Source organism: Xiphophorus couchianus, chromosome 10, assembly GCF_001444195.1.
Source record: "Xiphophorus couchianus chromosome 10, X_couchianus-1.0, whole genome shotgun sequence".
Lineage (NCBI taxonomy): Eukaryota > Metazoa > Chordata > Actinopteri > Cyprinodontiformes > Poeciliidae > Xiphophorus > Xiphophorus couchianus.
The window spans coordinates 3,620,496-3,639,979 of record NC_040237.1 but is presented as its reverse complement, the minus strand read 5'-3'; the positions used below and the strand labels follow the sequence as shown (position 1 = coordinate 3,639,979).

The 19,484-nt window shown below is 37.9% G+C and overlaps 2 protein-coding genes across 3 annotated transcripts; one reads left to right on the top strand and one right to left on the bottom strand.

Annotated features, from left to right (window-relative positions):
• Positions 1-714: 714 nt before the first annotated feature.
• dnajb12b (DnaJ heat shock protein family (Hsp40) member B12b) lies at positions 715-7,767 on the bottom strand. Of its 2 annotated transcripts, none has more exons than XM_028030295.1 (8): positions 7,434-7,767; positions 5,648-5,825; positions 5,411-5,556; positions 5,078-5,251; positions 4,930-5,000; positions 4,062-4,171; positions 2,811-3,037; positions 715-1,000 (listed from the first exon to the last, which is right to left on the bottom strand). In XM_028030295.1, exons 1-7 carry the CDS (start codon positions 7,564-7,566, stop codon positions 2,833-2,835), a joined length of 1,017 nt encoding a protein of 338 aa, XP_027886096.1. In that variant the 5' UTR covers positions 7,567-7,767; the 3' UTR covers positions 715-1,000; positions 2,811-2,832. The 2 variants fall into 2 exon arrangements, with proteins under 2 accessions (XP_027886096.1, XP_027886095.1); XM_028030294.1 differs by having other exon boundaries at positions 976-2,755; positions 2,865-3,037; positions 7,434-7,765.
• A 2,025-nt stretch (positions 7,768-9,792) lies between these two features.
• Positions 9,793-17,765, top strand: scd (stearoyl-CoA desaturase (delta-9-desaturase)). The gene is made up of 6 exons (XM_028029849.1): positions 9,793-9,943; positions 10,178-10,435; positions 11,863-11,993; positions 12,079-12,284; positions 12,958-13,190; positions 15,419-17,765. The coding sequence occupies exons 2-6, from the start codon at positions 10,201-10,203 to the stop codon at positions 15,616-15,618; spliced, it is 1,005 nt and encodes a 334-aa protein (XP_027885650.1). The 5' UTR covers positions 9,793-9,943; positions 10,178-10,200; the 3' UTR covers positions 15,619-17,765.
• Positions 17,766-19,484: the final 1,719 nt, after the last annotated feature.

Sequence of the window (19,484 nt, the reverse complement as noted above, 5' to 3'; positions counted from 1 at the left end):
AGTTTCGACTACAAATGTAACTCAGCATTATGGAGTTTGTCAGTGACTCTCAAGTTAGCATTCTTCATATCTATTCTTAATAAAAATGTCCTTCTATTTCTTAGTTTTATGTAATCTTAAAATCTTATTATTTATACGTTTTATATTTTGAACCGAATTACTGAAATAAATTGGCTTTTGGATGATATAATTTATTCCAATGTAGTGGATATAATGTTGCTGAGTTCATGCAACAAAATGGATAACACTAGTTTTGTTGAATCAAAACTCAGATGCAACAAACTCCAAATTACATAATGAATGTTGGCCCAGAACTAGAGGGACATCGATCAGAAAGAAGCTCTCTGACTGAAGTTTGTTTTTATGCTAAGTTAAAGTTTCATCTGCTAGAGAGAGGAGTACTGACTTCTTCGAACAGATGAATGAGAATGTTCCTCCTTTCTTGACTTTTTGACTTTGATCTGAAAACTTTTGTACTCATCTGTAGTGACATTATTGCTGAATGTAACAAGTAGTCACACACTAAGTCAGCATAATCGAGCCACCATGGATTTCAAGAGGTTTTTGGGGCAAGGCATAAAATTTTTTCTTAAGTTCTTAGCCACAAATTTAACAGTTTAAACCAGCTGTCTGTCACAAGTACGAGCAGAACTTGAAGTTGAAACCAATTCATGACTCAAGCGAGAGAAAAAAAAAAAAGTCACTCAGAAAAAGTTGCAACATCTGCCGAAAACAGCTGAATTTATTTATAGAGAAAGAATGTGACGCTGCACTCTCTGCTGCTCTGGACAAGCTGCACGTCTCACTCTCAAAAGTGTGAACGTGCGCGCTGCCATGCGTCCACTTCCCAGCCTTAGTCAGCCTCCCAGCACAGTTTGTACTAAATATTCTGACAAGGCTTTTGTTTTGTTTTTTTGTTGTCTCTTTTCGCCTCCGTGCTTGTTCTGCTCGCAGCAATGAGTCACATTCAACACGTTCAGGCATCCGTCTTTATTTTAATCTGGGAGTAGAAACACAGTGGGGGACAAAAAAAGTGAGACAATATTCTACTTTTCTCTTAGTTTGATGATGTATGTAATAAATAAGATACAAAGAATAAATATCATGTTCCGAACTAAATATGAGATGTATCAGAGACAATACACAGCAAAGACCTACATCCTGCTGTAGTCCCCCCTGGTGGGTATAAGCACACATTTCATCCTTTTGGCACAGTACCTTACAAAAGTATTCACACCCCTTGAACAGTCTCATATGCTGACACTTTACAGTCATATGTTGTTGTTGTTTTTTAGATTTTATGTGATATACCAACACAAAGTAGAGTATTACAGGGATAGGAAAAGGAAGAGAACACAAGGATTTCAACAATTTTATAGTGAGTTGAAATTGTACTGATACCCCTCAATAAAATCCAGTGCAAACCTTCAGAAGTGACCCAATAGTGAAAGCCATTGTTGTTTACCTAAATTGGTAAGCCAAGGAAGGAAATCATCATTCATATAGCTCTGTAGGAGCTGCACAGATCCATGGCCCTATCAATCCAGAGGTAGAAGAAAAACGAGATGATGGTCAGATGAAACCAAGATTGAACTTCTCGGATTACATGCGATGTGTGAAGGACGAGTACAAAGCATTGACCTGAACGCATCATCCCAACTGTTAGACATGTCATGCCTTTCTTAAGAACAGACAGGGAACATTGTCAAAACACATTTTATTTTTACAAATCAGTGCATGCATTTGTGTTCAGCTAAATACAAAAATATAAGAAACAGTTGATGGCCGTAAAACACTTCTGAGAGGCTTTTTGTTGGTCTATCACAATAAATCCCAATTTTATTTCACATAATGTGAAAAACCTCGGGGGATGTAAATACTTTTTCAAGGCCTTGCATCCAAAGTGAAGTGAGGTAACACCATATGGCCGTCCTTCATTTAATCAAAGGACAAAATGTGACAGGATTATCTCCCAACTCTTGCCTCTCAAGTACATTACAACAAAAGACCGTGTCTAACTACGCCCAAACTGTGAGTGCACGTGTTAATCAGAGGCTACACTAATTTCCCTGCATAGTTAGAATGTGCATTTAGAGACAGTGGAGGCAGCTTCTCCTCTGACTTCATAAAAAAACAAAAAAACAAGAGGAAGCATTCAACATGGTATTTTTTAAACTGCTGTGTAAGTTAACATCCGCATTTCTATTTATAGCTAAACTTTGTGTCTGGTTCGACACTGGCTTCTCAGTCGTACAGAGGTGAAGCAATCTTTTTCATCTTCATGGCTTCTGTTCTTTCAGGCTTCTCATCAAATCTACATCTTGTTCCCTTGTCAAGATGTGATAAATGGCTTTGTTTTAATTCATGGCAATATATATATATATATATATATATATATATATATATATACGAAGAATTCTATGTCAATCAGGTGAACTTAGAAAAGAGAGTGGAGAGGGAAGTGTTTTACTCGTGTGTCTGTAGCTACGTAAGGCCTTGAGGATGTTGAAGCTTATGTATTTACAGCCTTTGTGTTAGTCATGTTTTGGGATGATTCTAGAAACCTGAAGGCAACAAGAGGAAAGATAATCAGAACTAATCCTATTCTGGAATACTAATGTAAGATTAGCAATGTTTTAATGTAAGGAGGCCGTAATCTCTGAGAGCTTGGCGCAGCTTGGAGTTCGAGCCCGCTGCGCTCTCTGGTACAGCTCACTGTCTCCAAAATAGCGAGCCCTGTAGAGCATTCCTTCCTCTGTAACAGACCACACAAACAAATCATGTGAGATATACGAGGAGGGCTGCCAAACCTCTTCAAGCGTTGCAAAAGCTTCAGCCTGGCCTGATGCAAGAAGAAGCCCTACTTTGCTGTTTCTCTTTCCAGCAGTTGTTGCGGAGGTTTGAAATGTAGTCATCCTCCACGCTGCGCTCCAGATTTTTCAGATTCATGCCTGTGAACTCTTTGGAGAACTGCTCCCCCACATAATATGGCACCTTCAGGTTCTCAGTCAGCCTCTTCTGCGTGTAGCCAGCTGACCTAGCAGGAGATAAGACAGAGTGTGGGAGACATATCATATGACAGCAGGCAGCGCAGCAGTGACCCACTGGGCCCTGAATCAACTTGGCTCAATTCAAAGGATATATCAGATTGCAAATGCAAGAGTTTCCATAAGACAAACGAAATGAAAAAAAAAAATCTCTAAAACCATCTGTTTCTGAAAATAAAATTAAGAAATTGTTTCCATGCAACTTATATGCTTTTTAGAGCAATGACTTTACTATGCCTTGTGAAAATCTAATTTTCACATTTAAATCGTAAATCCCAATGCATGTTTTGGGTGGAGGATGGGGTGAACTAAGATAAAATAGAGCATAATTGGGAATTGGGAAGGGGGAAAAAATGACATATAAAAATATGAAAATTGTGTCGGGTTTTCCCTTGCAAAAAAGCCCAGTTTTGGTCAGATTGAATGGAATATTAATTTCCAAGCCTTGCAACAGGTTTTCAATTGGATTTAGCTCTAAACCTGCACTGGTCTATTGGAAACATTTTAATCTATTGTAGCTCTAGGTACTTACCATCATTATCTTACTGGAAGGTTGGACCTTTTCCCTGGTTTCATCTGTCCCGCCCCCCACAACTCTACCATAGGGTTGTAGTATGGCTTTTATGGCTCTTTTAACAATGATTTTTTTTCTTTCCGTCATAAAAGTGAAATCTATTTAATAATTAGATGACTTTTGAGGCAGCTGGATACACTGGATTTCATTTAGGGATATCAGAGTAAACATGTCTGAAAACAAATGAGCCTCACAGCCTTCAGATTTTTATTTGCAAACCATTTTCAAGAGTCGTTCTAATAAAGCATGCTAAGGTTTTGTGGCTGTAACGTGAGACACTGTGAAAAAGTTCTAGAGTTCACAGCTAAATTAAGCTGGCTTGGAAAATTTTACTTAAAAGATGATATCTTGTTCAAGTCCTTTTCGGTCAGGCAGAACAACCGTTCACTGTGTTATTTAACACTCTTGTGCACCGTTTTAGAACAGGAGGTCACACTCACGGCCTGAAGCTGAGACTGTAGGAGGGGCTGTTGACCATTATCTGACTGAGAGCCGACACAATCACCAGAATGAGGATGGGCATGACCTGCACGAAGACAGCCAGACCTCCCTGCGGGTGTGACAGAAAAACATCTCTGAAGGGAAACGTCTTCTCAACCTTGTAAAATGGCAAGCGACTAAATGCCACCCCCTGCTGGCGATTATGCGACACCACATTATCTGTATACTGCATTTACTCTGAGAGGTATAATTAGAGCAAACAAAAATCGAAAACACAACACAGACACAGCACATACTATTGACTGTACAACTTGGCATCGAGTGTGCTCTAAGAGTCAAAATTCAACACATATTTTTTAACTCTTAGTCAACTCTAATATTAGCCATTGCTTGTTCAGAATACAAAAAAGAAAATGCAGAAACTAAATGTGTTAAAGCATAACTAATGGAATTAAATAGTCAAAATAAAGAAAACCATGTGAAGACATAAAAATATAGAAGAAAACTGTTAATTAAAGTAATTAACTAATGGAGTAAAAAATGTAATCAACAACTGATACAGTAATACATAAATAAAGGCAATTTGTAAAAACAACAACCATAGTAAAACATAATAATGAAAATAGTAATAATGATAATAGTAATGTAGAGGAAGAAGAACTCATGGTAAGTATGCTATACATAAAATACAAAACTTTGTAATCTATTTTTGTTTAAGCTGCTGTACTGCATGAACAATAGATACATGAATGGTGAAAAAATAGGTTGTTGTGAAGCAATCAAAGAACAAAGACAGATCAAATAAAAATAAATAGATCAAAATAAAACAATTAATCAGAAGAATATACAAATAATGTAATAACTTACATCTCTTGGTCGCTCTCTTCTCTCCCGCCTCTGGTTACGCATCCGCCCATTAGTGTATACATGACCATTACCTAGAATAATAAAGTACGGTTTATCAATTTCACCTCAAGTAGATAGCTGTTGAAAGACAAAGAGAGGTGACACTTACTCGATGGATAACCTCCTCCAAAGAACATGTTGAAGAGATCTTCAGGTGAGATATCTGGCTCAAAATGTCCATTTTCAGGGCTGCTATTTGATGGATGCTTTCCCTCTTCTCCCCACTGATCATACTGTCTTCTTTTGTTTGCATTACTCAGAACAGCATAGGCATTTCCGATAGCTGTGAGACATGAACAATTGTTATACTTTCTACAAGTTCAGTTGGCATCTGTCTCATGTTTGACTTTTCTGATTGTCAACATGAATCGCGTTCATGTTGATTCATGTTGACAATCAACAACAAATTGTTGATTGTCAACATGACAATCAACTGAATCACCTTTAAATGCTTCCGTCGCTCCCGGCGCGTGATTCTTGTCAGGGTGGAATTTCAGAGCCAGTTTTCTGTACGACCTCTTGAGCTCGTCCTCAGAGAAATCTTTCTGGAGCCCGAGGATTTCGTAGAAGTCTTTGCATTGTTTTATTCTGTGTGCAAAAATAAACATGGTTAGGAATGTGAAGGGCAGATGAAGTAAAAAAAATTATTACATCAACAGCACCTCCATTTATTCAGTACCTTCTCACGGCCTCCTGCTGCTCTGCTGTGTAAGATCTAAGGGTGTCTGAAGGTTTTTCTTCTGGCTTGGTGTCTTCATGTGGGACCTGTCGCTGTCGAGGCCCAGAATCATCGCGGAAGTCTGAGTGGCCGCCATGTCTGGGAGTGAAGCCATTCCTTGCAATAAGGTCCAGCAGTGCTGACAATCAGACAGTGACAAATTGTTATTAACTAGAGCACTAAGACAGCACCTAAAATCACACAAACCCTTGTTTTACAGATTATCTAATCATACTTATCATATTTTAGGAATTACATAAGGTCATTTTCTAGAAGCTTTTTCTAAAAATACCTTTAACTGCTTGTTGTGTCTAAATTTTTCCGCCAGCTTTTGTTTCAGTTACAGTACAGTTGTTCAGCTGGAAGGTGAACTTCCACACCAATCCCAAGTCTTTTCACACCTCTAAAAGTTTATTTTAATCCAATTTCTAATTATAGTCAGTTTGTTTGTCCCCATTCTATTCTTAAAAAGAGATTACAAATAAAAGAAAATACAAACTGTTAAACATGCTTGTGAAACAAGGTGGTAGGCCCTGGGTGGGCTGACGTCACTCTGAACTACGGAAGCACAAGTAGTTCAACAGTAAAAAAAAAAATAAATCCAGATTTTCCAAAACGTTTCCTAAATAGGAGATTTGATTCTATAAAAATTAATTTATTGCACAACTCTAAACACAACTGGAATCTGTTTGCCGGTTTGGTAACTTTATTTTAATTAGGAGTATCAGATCAGAGCGAATGAGGTTGAATACAAACATACATATAGCAACAACATGACAAAAAGAAAATAATTTTGTTATATATATATATATATATGTATATATATATATACTGTATATATATATATACATATATATATACAGTACAGACCAAAAGTTTGGACACACCTTTTAATTCAATGAGTTTCCTTTATTTTCATGACTATTGACATTGTAGATTCACACTGAAGGCATCAAAACTATGAATAACACATGTGGAAATATGCACTAAACAAAAAAGTGTAAAACAACTGAAAATACCCCTTATATTCTAGTTTCTTCAAAGTAGCAACCTTTTGCTGTGATTACTGCTTTGCACACACTCTGCATTTTCTTGATGAGCTTCAAGAGGTCGTCACCTGAAATGGTTTTCACTTCATAGGTGTTGCCCTGTCAGGTTAATACGTGGGATTTCTTGCCTTATAAATAGTCATGAAAATAAAGAAAACCCATTGAATTAGAAAGGTGTGTCCAAACTTTTGGTCTGTACTGTATGTGTGTGTGTGGGTGTGTGTGTGTGTCTGTGTGTGTGTAATTAAATATTATGTTCCTTACACTTTGTAATTTTGTACTGCTTTATTATCACATATAGTTTACATAAAACATGAAGCTTTGTGATTGTAATGTGACAAAAGGTGTTCGGGGAAAAAACAGTATGAATAGTGCATGCAAAGGAAACTGCTATTTAAGGATGCTGGTAATCTAGGTCCCTCCCCTGCCCTGTTGTTGACCGGATGTCTAGGTTTTTTTTTTCTATTAATATTTACTGACACATTCAAACCCAAAATATTAATGAAAATGAACATCAGCTTTGCGTATTGTCAAGCTTAACATTAGAGTTTAATAGTAACGGAGTCAGCTAGTAATGCTATTACAGGCCCTGCTGTATGCTGTATGCGCAGCTCCTCTGGGATGGAGGTGCTGCTGCAGGTGATGATGCTGCAACTACAGAGTCCTCATCACGCACCACCATCATAACTCTTGCTTACCTTGAGCTTTCTCTGTTGGGAAGAGTCTCTGTGCCTTCTCCAAGAATCTCAGCGCCTTTTCAGGCTGGTGAATCTTTAAAGCTGCGGCAGCAATGTCAATGCAGCGCTCCGCCTCGTCCCTGTTTACTTCCATTGCAGCAGCAGCAGCAGCGGCAACGACTATGACTATAAATACATCCGCTGCCTAATTAAAATGCGAATACACTGTAAATAGACTAAAGTCATTCAGTTATGAAAATATTTACTTATTAGCATAGGAGCAAATTTTTACTACCGGTGCCCAGGCTTGTCCCGTTTGTTTAATGAAAATGATTGAGGCATCATCGGTGCTATACTTGAAATCTCCCCTAGATGGCGACAAAGGCTCCAGCTTTCCAAATGTAGGTCAGCCAGGAAGAAACGCAAAACTGTGATAAGCCAAGCTGGAGTTACATAGAGTCAAGTTTCACTTTTACACTTTTGCGCAACTACACATTGGCTTACGGCAGGGGTGGGCAACTCCAGGCCTCGAGGGCCGGACTCCTGCAACTTTTAGATGCATCTCTACTTCAACACACCTGAGTCAAATAATGAGGTCATTAGCAGGACTCTGGAGAACCTGACTGCACTTGGGAGGTGATTCAGCTGCTGGATTCAAGTGTGTTGGACCAGGGAGACTTGCAAGAGTTGCAGGACACCGGCCCTCGAGGACCAGGATTGCCCACCCCTGGCTTATGGTCATTTTATAACCTAATGGTGCATTCAAATACAATACGCACATTTGATCATTTGTACTGAAATGGATCTAAAATGATGTATTCTTATAGAATAGAATAGAATAGAATAGAGTAGAATAGAATAGAATAGAATAGACCTTTTTGTCCAAGATTGGGGGAATTTCAGAATTAACAGCAGCAACATAAAAGGACATCGGGGCAATTATGTTCACACAAAAATATAAGTACTGAAGATAAAGGCATTAAAATATATAACATTAAAATAATGAAAATATATGTGAAATGCACGTGTGTATTTGTGCATTAAACCAGTAGACAATTCACAATATAAAACTGTGCAAACAAAGCTATGCAAACACAAGCAGAAATTTTATTTGAAATTAGTAAAACTGTGCAAATAACTGTGCAAACACCAGCAGGGATGTAGATATTTACTCAGTTTGTTGTGACACAGTGATGGTTACAGTCCAACAAGTTCTGAGAAGAAGGATATCTGATAACACTACTTTGTGCACTTAAGATGCATCAGTCTGACAGTGAAAGAACTCTCCAGTTCACCAACAGCTTCATGTATGGAATGGGAGACATTGTCCAACAGTGATGTTATTTTAGTTAAGAGTTATTCTTATGATTAGATGCCAGAGCAGTATTAGTCAATGCCTCCCATAGAAGATACTTGATCGCTTTCACTTGGTTTTACTCTTGTATTTTGCCCTAATAAATTAGTCATTATTTTAAATGTTACAAATGAATAACATCAAAGTTTAAACTGCCCATATGCAACAGCACATCCAGGTGGCAGTTTCAAGGGAGACCCCAGGCCTCCCACACTAATTACGGTTTAATGGATATTTTTGTGGCAAAGTATGCCTAACTATAATATTTTATTTTTGTCATTTATGTGCTGATAAGTAATAATTAATATTAAACCAGAAATTGAAGTGGTCACTATTTAATAAAAATATGTCAAACTGCTCATCACAGACTCTTTCAGTTAAATATGTGTGGGCTTGAGCTATCTTGCTGGGAAAAGATGGGAAATGTCTATATTTGCAAATCACAAAGAAACATACTATGAAAAATTTATTGTAGAAAATGGTTATGCTACAAACATATTAAAAAGTTATTACAATTAATTATTTTTTATAAGAAAAAAATATTTTCATACATAACTTCATTTAAATGCGCCACGGAGTTACGAGGCGTCCGTAAAGTGTAGTAAATGCGCGCGCACAGCGAGCGAAGAAACATCTCGAAGGGGAAATACGATTCGGCACATCCGCATTACATTTTGGTTCACGCGTCATTAAAAATAGTTAACGGGCGTTAAAGTTCAACGCAGCACATTAATATACAACTAGTCGTTTACATCGTTTTTTTTATATATAAAACCAGTATTTAAAACCAACTTATCAAAAAAAGTTGCAGGTTTTTTCCGTGACCCGTTTTATAACCCGGGTAGTGGAAATACGAGTGCACTTTAATTCAATACAAGTCTAGACAGCGGCGGAAAGGCACCACAGCAGCTGCTCTACTGTGGGAGGTTAACATACATCGGCTGGTCATCGAATGAATAAATGGCCAACAGCAGATAAAGAGACAGCCAATCAGCATCAAATGTGAGGCGGCATCAGAGCTCTGATTGGTCGAGCTCATCGGAGGCTGAGTGTCTCATTGATGCTCACCACAGCGCTGACTACCACACTCTTTCTGGGTTACTGTAATTTTAGGTCAGACACCGATTTTGACTCCTTTTATAGCCCCAGAAATATTCATTTTACCTTTCTTTACTTGGTGAGTCTGAGTTATGTTTATAATTTATTATTACTATTAAATATTAAGCCAGTGTTACGCAACGTTGTTATTGCCTGCATTTTCGTTACATGACCACTCGTTTTTTTCTTCACCAGCGCCAACTAGCAACTTGCCAGTCTTGTTAGCTAAAACAGTAAATTAGCATGTTCTCAGTGCGCAGCATTTTTTAAACCTTCTGTGTCGCTGCTTCGTTTCTTTAATTGTTTCCTTTAGAGCATCACTCATCCGAAGCCAACATGACGGGGTCGGAGCCGTTTGAAAAGCAGCAACAGCACAAGTCGGTCAACGGGGACGTTTGCTCAGAGGCAGCCGGAGAAGATGCGTTTGATCACACCTACGAGGAGAAGGAAGGCCCGAAACCTTCTAAGATCTTTGTCTGGAGAAATATCATCCTCATGACTCTGTTGCATTTAGGAGCAGTTTACGGCTTATTCCTCATCCCTTCTGCATCTCCCTCTACGTTGCTTTGGAGTAAGTAAAATCAAACTAAAGGAGCGGGTGAGAAAAGCTACATGTCAGAGCATGCTTGCACATTGTTATTATTTTTTTTACTGAGGATCATATTACATCAAATTATCAGCTGTAAAAGTAGCATCATGAGTCAGTTGCTCACGGAGAATCTTCTCGTTATGCCGTTACAAAGCTATGAAAAAGTATTTATACCCCTCGAACTTGTTCACATTTTTACAACCACAACACTCATTATATTTGATGTAATATGTCAACATATATTAGTGGGCACATGTGAAGTGGAAGGAAATGCATAAATGGCTTTTGACATTTTTTATACCTAAAATCTGGAATGTGGAATAATGTGCTCTGGTCAGTTAGGACTAATATACAATAATTTCATGTACATGTAAAGCACTGCATTTTATGGAAAAATGACACCGGACGTCACCCTGAATACAACATCCAGTGAAGCACGGTGGCAACTTTGGGGATGTTTCTCTTTAGCAGATAGAGATGCGGATACTTTACAGAGTTGAATAAAAGATGGCTGGAGCACAGGATCTGGGACTGAGGTTGAAGCTGATCTCTAACAGGGCTGGCACCCTTAAATGCAAAGCCAACATTACAACAGCATAGGTTATATCAAACTTATTCATGTGAGAATGGCCCAGTCAAACTTCACAATTAGTTGCTGCCTTGTATTGGCCTATAATATAAAATCCCAGTGAAATATGTTGAAGTTTCTGGTCATAAAATAAAAGCTCATGGGGTATGAATACTTCTTCAAGGCAGTGTATGTTTATAGCTGAGATGCACGAGTGCCAGGAAAGAAAGGAAATACTCTTTAACATTAGATTCACAGTGTTAGGTCTTTAATCAAGTAACATCATAATGTGAAAGCAAATAAATGTAGGCTAGTTACCACTATATTCACACTAAATAATTAAATCCCTCTTCCATTATCAGTAATGGAGGGGTGAGTTCAGTCACAAGGTTATGTAACTTTTGGTGTCACAAAGAAACAAAAGTAACCCCACTGCATTTCGTTAATTCAAATGGTGTCCTTTTGTGCAACTAAAAACACAGTGCAGATGTTTATACACAAACGTCTGTGTTTGTGGGCTTCTAAATATGCATTTGGTTTACTGGTTAACTTGTACATCGCACCGCTGCTTGAGGAACAGGAAGTAGTTTCAGATAAACAATTGCCATTTAGGTGAAAATTTGAGTGCATTAAGGGAAGATGACTCGTGTACTCCAACGTCCGGCACCAACTTGTCTTGTTTTGTTTACAATCTCAAACTCAAGGGTATGTGCAAGTAAATAACCCTGGGTTATTTTCTGATAAGTCTATAATCAAATCTAGCCTTAATAAAGAGAAAACAGGACCTTGTCATATTTTAGCTTTATTTTTTCCCCTGTATATTTGCTTTGTCTCTCCACAGCTATGACCTGCTTTCTGATAAGTGCTTTAGGAATTACTGCAGGGGCTCACCGCTTGTGGAGCCACAGGACCTACAAAGCTTCATTACCTCTGAGGATCTTCCTCGCTTTTGGTAATTCCATGGCTTTTCAGGTGTGTAAAAACAACAAAAAAAAGAGTAACACACTGTGGTTAATATCTCAGTTGGTGCAAACATTGTTTCAACTCAAACCCCTAGAACGATATATTCGAATGGGCTCGAGACCACCGGGTTCATCACAAATACTCGGAGACAGACGCAGACCCCCACAACGCCAGAAGGGGCTTCTTCTTCTCCCACATCGGCTGGCTGCTGGTGCGCAAACATCCCGATGTCATCGAGAAGGGGGGCAAGCTGGAGCTGAGCGACCTGCTAGGCGACAAAGTTGTAATGTTTCAGAGGAGGTAAGTTAATTTACATAAATATGCTTGTGTTGAGTCTTGAAGAAGGAGGTCAAATATGATCCCTATTAAAAGTATTCATGGTCACATTTGGTCATGGCACAGCTATAAACCTTAATGCATTGTATCTGAATTTTGTGTGTTAGCTCAACATAAATTTGCCCATAATTATGAAGTGGAAGGTTTTTTTTATAGCGTTCCTGAGTGAAGACAGTGTAGAACATCCAGAACCTCCCGCAGCTTTTTGTCTTTCTTTTAAAAATCCATATATCTGTGAGGCTTTCGTACAGACAACAAATTAGACACAAATTGACTCCGACTAGTTGCTCATGGTTGAATTAAGGGGCATCAAAGAAAAATGGATGAGTGCATACCTCCTTTTCAGATTTGTATTTGTAAAATCTTGTATCCTTTTTTCCTTCCACATACAATCACACATTACTTTATGCTGATCCATCAAATAAAGTCCAATTAAAATACATAAAAAATTTTCCATGAAAAATTGCAAAAAAATGAAGGGTTATGAATATTTTGAAGAAGTGCTGTAGAGAGCAAAATATGGTTTAAGACCTGCAGAGTAACTTAAAGTTCAACTAAAAGTGTCTTGAAGAGGACAGAGTTCTTATCTGTATTTCTTAATTTGCTGTTTTCTGCTTACTGTTTGTCTCTCCACCAGGCACTACAAGCTCTCTGTGCTGCTGATGTGCTTCTTTATCCCGATGTTCGTGCCTTGGTACTTCTGGGGCGAGTCCCTGTGGGTAGCGTACTTCGTCCCGGCTCTGCTGAGGTACACCTTGGTGCTGAACGCCACTTGGCTGGTGAACAGCGCGGCGCACATGTGGGGAAACCGGCCGTACGACCAGAACATCAACCCAAGGGAGAACAGATTTGTCACTTTCAGCGCCATAGGTATATAAAAATAACCCTAACACTTGTTTTAACTGTAATTTATACATAATTGAAGTTACAGCTTGAATAGACCAAGTCAGGGATTAGTTTAATCCTGTTTAAGTGTATTTTAGTGTTGAATAAAAGTTATTGGACCTAAGTATTAGAAAATTGATGCTAGCAGAAGAATAGATAAACACTTAAGCCTGTAGATGCTTACTTACAGGCTTAGGTAAACAACCTTAGGTAAACAACCTAAGCCTGTTTACCTAAGGAGGGACAGTCCTTAAAGACTTACAGCTGTAGTTACATCAAAAGAAGCTTCTGCAACACTGAAGCACAAAAGCATGCCACACTTTTCAGATATTTTATGTGTAAAACACATTTTGTAATGGATTATTTTCCATTCACTTTGAGAGGCATGAACTTCTACAATTTTGACATTATAGGATGTTTTAACAATGCGATACATCTGAACCTGTGAGCATATATTTATTTCGTATTTCCAGTTTCCACGCTTTTCACCCACTCTCCTCACATAGGCATGCACATGTGACTGCATTTGTTGTTGCAAAGCGAAAAAAATCAGAGGCAACCATGTTCGTTTTCTCCCTCCCCCCCCCTTTGTCGTATCGTGCGTCAAACGTGAGGAGGTCAAAAGTGATGCCCAGTTTTGACTTCCTGTTTGGGGCGGTGCATAGAACGCGGCACAAACATGGCATGGGGGCTGGTTAATGAATTAAGTGAATAGCAGAAGGATGATGAAGCAGAAAAATCTGACAGGACGGGCGTGGCTAGGCCTGTCGCCATAAACGATAAATCAATTAATCTTATGATAAATTAAAACTACCGACGTCATTTTAATTATCGGCATTATCGTCTCTTCCGACCTTTTTCTCTTTCAGCTAATGACACTGAATGAAAAAAGGCTCAACTCCGGTGCTCTCCACTGACTCCTCCCTTCCTAATTTCCTTAGTTTAATGTCCAGCGCACATGAGCTGTCGGCTGATTGTCGGCCCATTTTCAAAACCTGACAGACCACACATTAGCCGACAGAAATCCTAGGTATAACGGTTCCATCGGGTCGTTCCTGCCGTGTGGTATCCAACAATGGGCACAAAATAATGGCTACAAGTCCAGTGAACTAATTTTAAAACCAGGTATTAATCAATGCATTACTACAATCTACCTGCAATGCATGTGGCTAGTGTCAGCGTAAAGTCCTGACTGAATGAAAATCATTAGAACCTATTTACATCACGTTAACAAAGAACAGCTGAAAAGTTACCGGTTTCGCTCCAGCTCCTCCCCTTGTCATTTCTATATTCTTTGCATGTTGAATAAACATTAATGTTGTTTTCACATATCATCTCCAATATCCGCTGGACTTGGGTTGTGCTGTGTCAGCTGTTTGGGATTCCCCGATGTAATTTCCCCTCAGAAAGCATGGAGGAGAATCCTGCTTTCTGATTGGCTACCTGTCACATTCAACAGGCTGCTTTAAGCTCCCAGTCGGGAAAAACCCCTGATTTGGATCGGACTGGCAACGAAGATCTACCATAACACACCACAATCTTAGAAAGACCAACGTGCTAAGATTGTCGTAAGGGGAAAAATAGGAGCAAAAAATCATATAGTGTGAACTATTGCATCAGGTAGTCGATGTGCCCATCTTCTCTATTTAAATCTAATTATTACTGAAGGGCAACATAGTGGTTATTTTGGTTGAATGCAGTATTTATTTCCACTTTGGCTTTATGTTTAGTTTTTTTTTCCAGTACATTTTTTGTTAATGGAGACTGAGAATCCATTTTATTTTTGTTTTTGGTTGCTTTGTTTATTTTTTTTACCAGTTCCAGTGTTTAGTGTTCTTTTGAAAATAAAGTGTATCTATCTTTGGCAGGAAATCGCATGCGTTATTACATCATTTTCAGTGTAAAAAGGTCTTCAAACAATATTATCGTTTATCGCAATAATTTTTGAGACAATTAATCGTTCAGCAAAATTTGCTATCGTGACAGGCCTAGGCGTGGCCGAGTCTGGAATGACGAGAGGAAGTCAAGTAGGCCTAAAGGAAGCTGACAAAATTCCCCGATAATGTCGCTTCCAGGTTAAACTGTCAAAAAAAACAGTGAAAACATTTTTTAGTTTACATAAGTGCAAACAGTTTAAATATTTTATTGAAATTCCGACATTGAAATACAAATGTTATAATTCCTCCTTTTCAAACTCTTGTTTTAAAATCCAGGAGAGGGATTTCACAACTACCACCATACGTTCCCTTACGACTACGCCACCAGCGAGTACGGCTGCAAGCTGAACCTCACCACCTGCTTCATCGACTTCATGTGCTTCCTGGGCCTGGCCAAGGACCGCAAGAGGGTGTCCCGCGAGGTGGTCCTGTCCCGGATACAGCGCACCGGAGAAGGAAGCCACCGCAGTGGCTAAAAAATAAAAAATAAAAATAGGAAGGATAAAACACAGAACAGACAATGTCCATTTCAAGAGAAGATGACTAACAGCGCTCTGACAGCTGCTCATTCGCTCATCTTCTGAGGTTAAAATTCAGTGTCACAAGGGCCTTTACCACAGTTTGCTTGTTTTTGGTGGGGGTTTTTGTAACTGTAGCCACACAAAATTTTGAAGTTCAAAAGAACACTTTACAATTTTGAGATTTGCGATGTAGATTCAGACCCAATGCTCAGTTGTTTCAGCTTTTTCACTGTTGAGTTTTAAAAGTGGACTATTCTTCGCCGCTGTTCAGTCTCCATCAGCATTCAACAATGTAGCCGATCATTTTTATGTATTACATTAATGTTTATTTAACGCTGATTGGAAACTGGACTTTATTTTTGTGTATGGCACTTTCTAAAATGAATTCTGTTCTAAAGATTAACTTCATGAGTTTTTAAGATTTAAAAAAAAAAAATCTTCTTAGCTGATACTCGTTGGCTTTATTGAAATTTGAAAACCAAGTCGTGCAGCTTGCGTTGATGTTTACTACAGTTGCCTTGTGCAGAGAAACGAAACCAAATTTAAAGCAAAACTTGGAGTTCTCGATAAAATGTTCAGTTTTGCTGCATTTATTCATTAATGTAACTAATCTCAGTGATAATATGTTTTTGATAAAGTTCAAAATATTTCCTGTGCAGTTTTGCATAATTTTGCAGATAGTGTTCCAATCAGCCGCTTTTATGGTAAAATCTATACTTTCTTTCTCACATCACATGATTGTGAAGGCCGGGTTCTCATTGGTTGGTGCAGCAGCCAGTCACGTGACAGATCTATTAGAAAAATAAAACATGCCACTCCTTTTGAATGGCCATATGCTGTAGTAGGTGTTGTGCTGAGGTGATGTGTCAGTGACTGTCATGGCAGAACTGCATTTTGTTGCTGTTGTATCATCAGGACTGTTGTCATGGTGATTCTTTTGAGACGGTCTGAAAAAAGAGACTGCCATTTTCAATTTGTAGGTGCTTTAATGTTAGTGTTTATCTGCGATTCTGGTCTATGGAATGCTTTAATTATTTATGTATAAAAAATATTTCTCTCTTTTTTGACTTGAAATATTCTTAACTTGATGGTTTTTGCACTCCTTGATTTGACCGAGTCTTGTGTCGTATATGTGAAATATTATCAAACTGCAGCGCCTGCTTTTCTTCTTTGCTAGCAGTCCGACTTCAGTACCGTGCAAAAATATTCACACCTTCCTTTAGCTATTTTGTGACGTTACAGTTACAAACGTTTCTGAATCTTATTGGGATTTTGGGATAAACCAGCACAAGGTTTTGCATAATTACAAAGTAGGAGGAACCTGATACTTTGTGGCAATATTAACTGCCATAAATCAGTGGTCCTCTGCCAGTTATTTTAATTTGATGTTTTCTTTAGAAACCAGCTAACGTGAAGTAAAATTGCGATGTAGGCACACATTTTTATTTGATCTAAATCCTTCTGGACTCCAGAACGTAGATGCACACCACACTTTTGAGATTGCGTTCTATTTTCCTTTAACTTCAAAATGATATTTTGGAGAAATTAACATCCTAATAAAATAATAATAAAAAAGAGTTCAGGGTTGAAACGTGACAAATTGCGAAATTTCTTGGCATATTAATATTTTTCAAGGTACTGTGCCTCCTAATGCCTTATGACATGAATCCATTTCTTCACATTCCAGCAGCTCCAAGGTTCAAATACTAAAAGAAAATAGCTTCCAGGCTGAAATACAAGGCAAGACCATTTTAGTTCCATTTGACAAATCTTGGGATGACAACTGGAAAGTGAAGGGAAGCTTTTGTGTTGGAAAAAACTTTCACTGGTGCAAATGTTCATTTGGGAGTTTTAACTTGTAAAATAAGTTAAAGCTTATTCCTGTCCTGCTGTAGAGGACAGGAGCAGAGACGCCATGTTGTCTTGAGAAATGTCATCACAAGCCAGTAGTGTCACTCAGCTGTGCAGCTCCCCCAAAGTACAAAAGTAAGCATTTTCATAGCTTCAGGAGGGATTGAAAAGGTTCCCAGTTTGTCAGATTTCAACTGTTTCCTATTCTGAAATAAAAAAATGACAATATTTTCAATACACATGGAATCTAATATGTTGATTGTTGCTTCTTTTTGTGTGTGTCATTGTATTATAAACACTTCACTGCACATTTGCCTCCTTTATCTTCATCTGGTTCATTTTAGAATATTTTTAGTTTATATTGAGGAAGCAGTATGAATGTCAAAAATTAAACAATTTGGTTTTGCCCTGTAAGGACAAAAGTGGTTATTTCCACAGTTATTATATACCTCTAATACGTTAACATAAATGTGTAATAAATTAATATTAAAACATATGGGTACACCTAAATGTGTGAAGGCTGCACACTCATCGGACAAATTTCAATAATTTAGAATAATGGACTCAAAATGATCATTCTCTGTTAGGTTTTTTCCTGAACAGCAGCATCCAAAAGTTTGCAAACACCAAACTCCTCACCTGCAATACATTAACCTTTGCGCAACCTCAAACATAAGTCCACATCATGAGTAATCTGCCACTGTGCTCAAAAGCAACCAATGTCTTCTCTTATTCAACTCTGTGTCTCTTCTGATCAGACACCCAGAAGGGAAAGACTTACACATAGGACTGCATTATTATGGAAAAACACAAACCTTTTGCACTTTGGAGGTTAATAATAATGATTTATGCCACTAATGTTTGTGTGATGTCAATCTGGAGTCCTGTAGAGGATTTTCGGTTCCCTGAGACGCTTTTGTGTTTTGTGTTTAAGAATTCGCCCAATGATTCACAGGAGAAACAGCAGGGTTTTATTTCAAGTCCCTGTGAAATAAAACCCTGCTGTTTAAAACTGACTGGCTGGCTTCACACAGGACAGAAAGGAATGTAAGACCAGCATGCTGGTCTGAGACCAGTTCACATCAGGTTGCCAGTCCAGGACTACTTTGGTTTCCCTTCATAAAAGTTTAATCATTTATTTTTAGCTGTTATAATTTCCTAGTGTCACGTAAAGAAGATTTATTGCTTTATTTGCTACGTCTGTTACGTTTTTATAATGTTAAACACTTCGAACTGCTGAAATGGGCTACGCAAATAAACTTGATTTGACTAAATTTATGCTAAAGATGTGATTTGAAGGGGTTTTTTTGCAGCTTTTTGTATTTTTTTTTATCATTGAGTTATTGTGCAAACATTAAAGTAAACATTGCACAATAACTACATTATATTACATTATATTGTAAAAATATCTTAACTGACAGGCCATCAGGTTTGTTATATCCCTCCTTCCAAAACCTTTTTCAAATCTGTAATATAGATGTTGAAGTCACAATACCAAAAAAAGAGGAGGTGTATGTTTTACAGTATGAGTTAGCGCCACGTTAAACATCTTTATATAACTCAGCAGCAGTAAGCATGATGTGGAATTGACTATGAGCAAAGCTGAGAAGTAACAAGTTACATTTACTCAATTACTTTACTTGAGGAACTTTTCTAAAATGTACTTTTAGTAGTAATTTTACTATGCTGTACTGTTTACTTTGGTTATTTTTCATGAAGTATCGCTACTCTTACTTGAGTAAAATTTCTGGATTCTCTGAGTTGACTTCACTGAATGCAAAACAAACATGTTCTAACCAAACATTCACCAGACAAAGACACACAACTACAGATTTTGTTAAAGGTTCACAAGTTTTATATCGAAACAAACTGATTAATAAATAAATCAATTTTGCTTGATTTTGTTATTTTTTGTTTCTCATATGAATTGTTGTCATTTTGGTTCTTAAAAAAACCAACATTTGTGTTTT

Excerpts from the sequence above, each read along its gene's own strand:
- dnajb12b (XM_028030294.1), bottom strand. The coding sequence starts at position 7,566 with ATGGAAGTAAACAGGGACGAGGCGGAGCGCTGCATTGACATTGCTGCC. Across the intron at positions 5,557-5,647 it reads CAGCAGGAGGCCGTGAGAAG|AATAAAACAATGCAAAGACT; the intron begins GTACTGAATAAA and ends TTTTGCACACAG. Across the intron at positions 2,756-2,864 it reads CTGGAAAGAGAAACAGCAAA|AGGAAGGAATGCTCTACAGG; the intron begins GTAGGGCTTCTT and ends GGTCTGTTACAG.
- scd (XM_028029849.1), top strand. The coding sequence starts at position 10,201 with ATGACGGGGTCGGAGCCGTTTGAAAAGCAGCAACAGCACAAGTCGGTC. Across the intron at positions 12,285-12,957 it reads GTTGTAATGTTTCAGAGGAG|GCACTACAAGCTCTCTGTGC; the intron begins GTAAGTTAATTT and ends TCTCTCCACCAG. Across the intron at positions 13,191-15,418 it reads TGTCACTTTCAGCGCCATAG|GAGAGGGATTTCACAACTAC; the intron begins GTATATAAAAAT and ends TTTAAAATCCAG.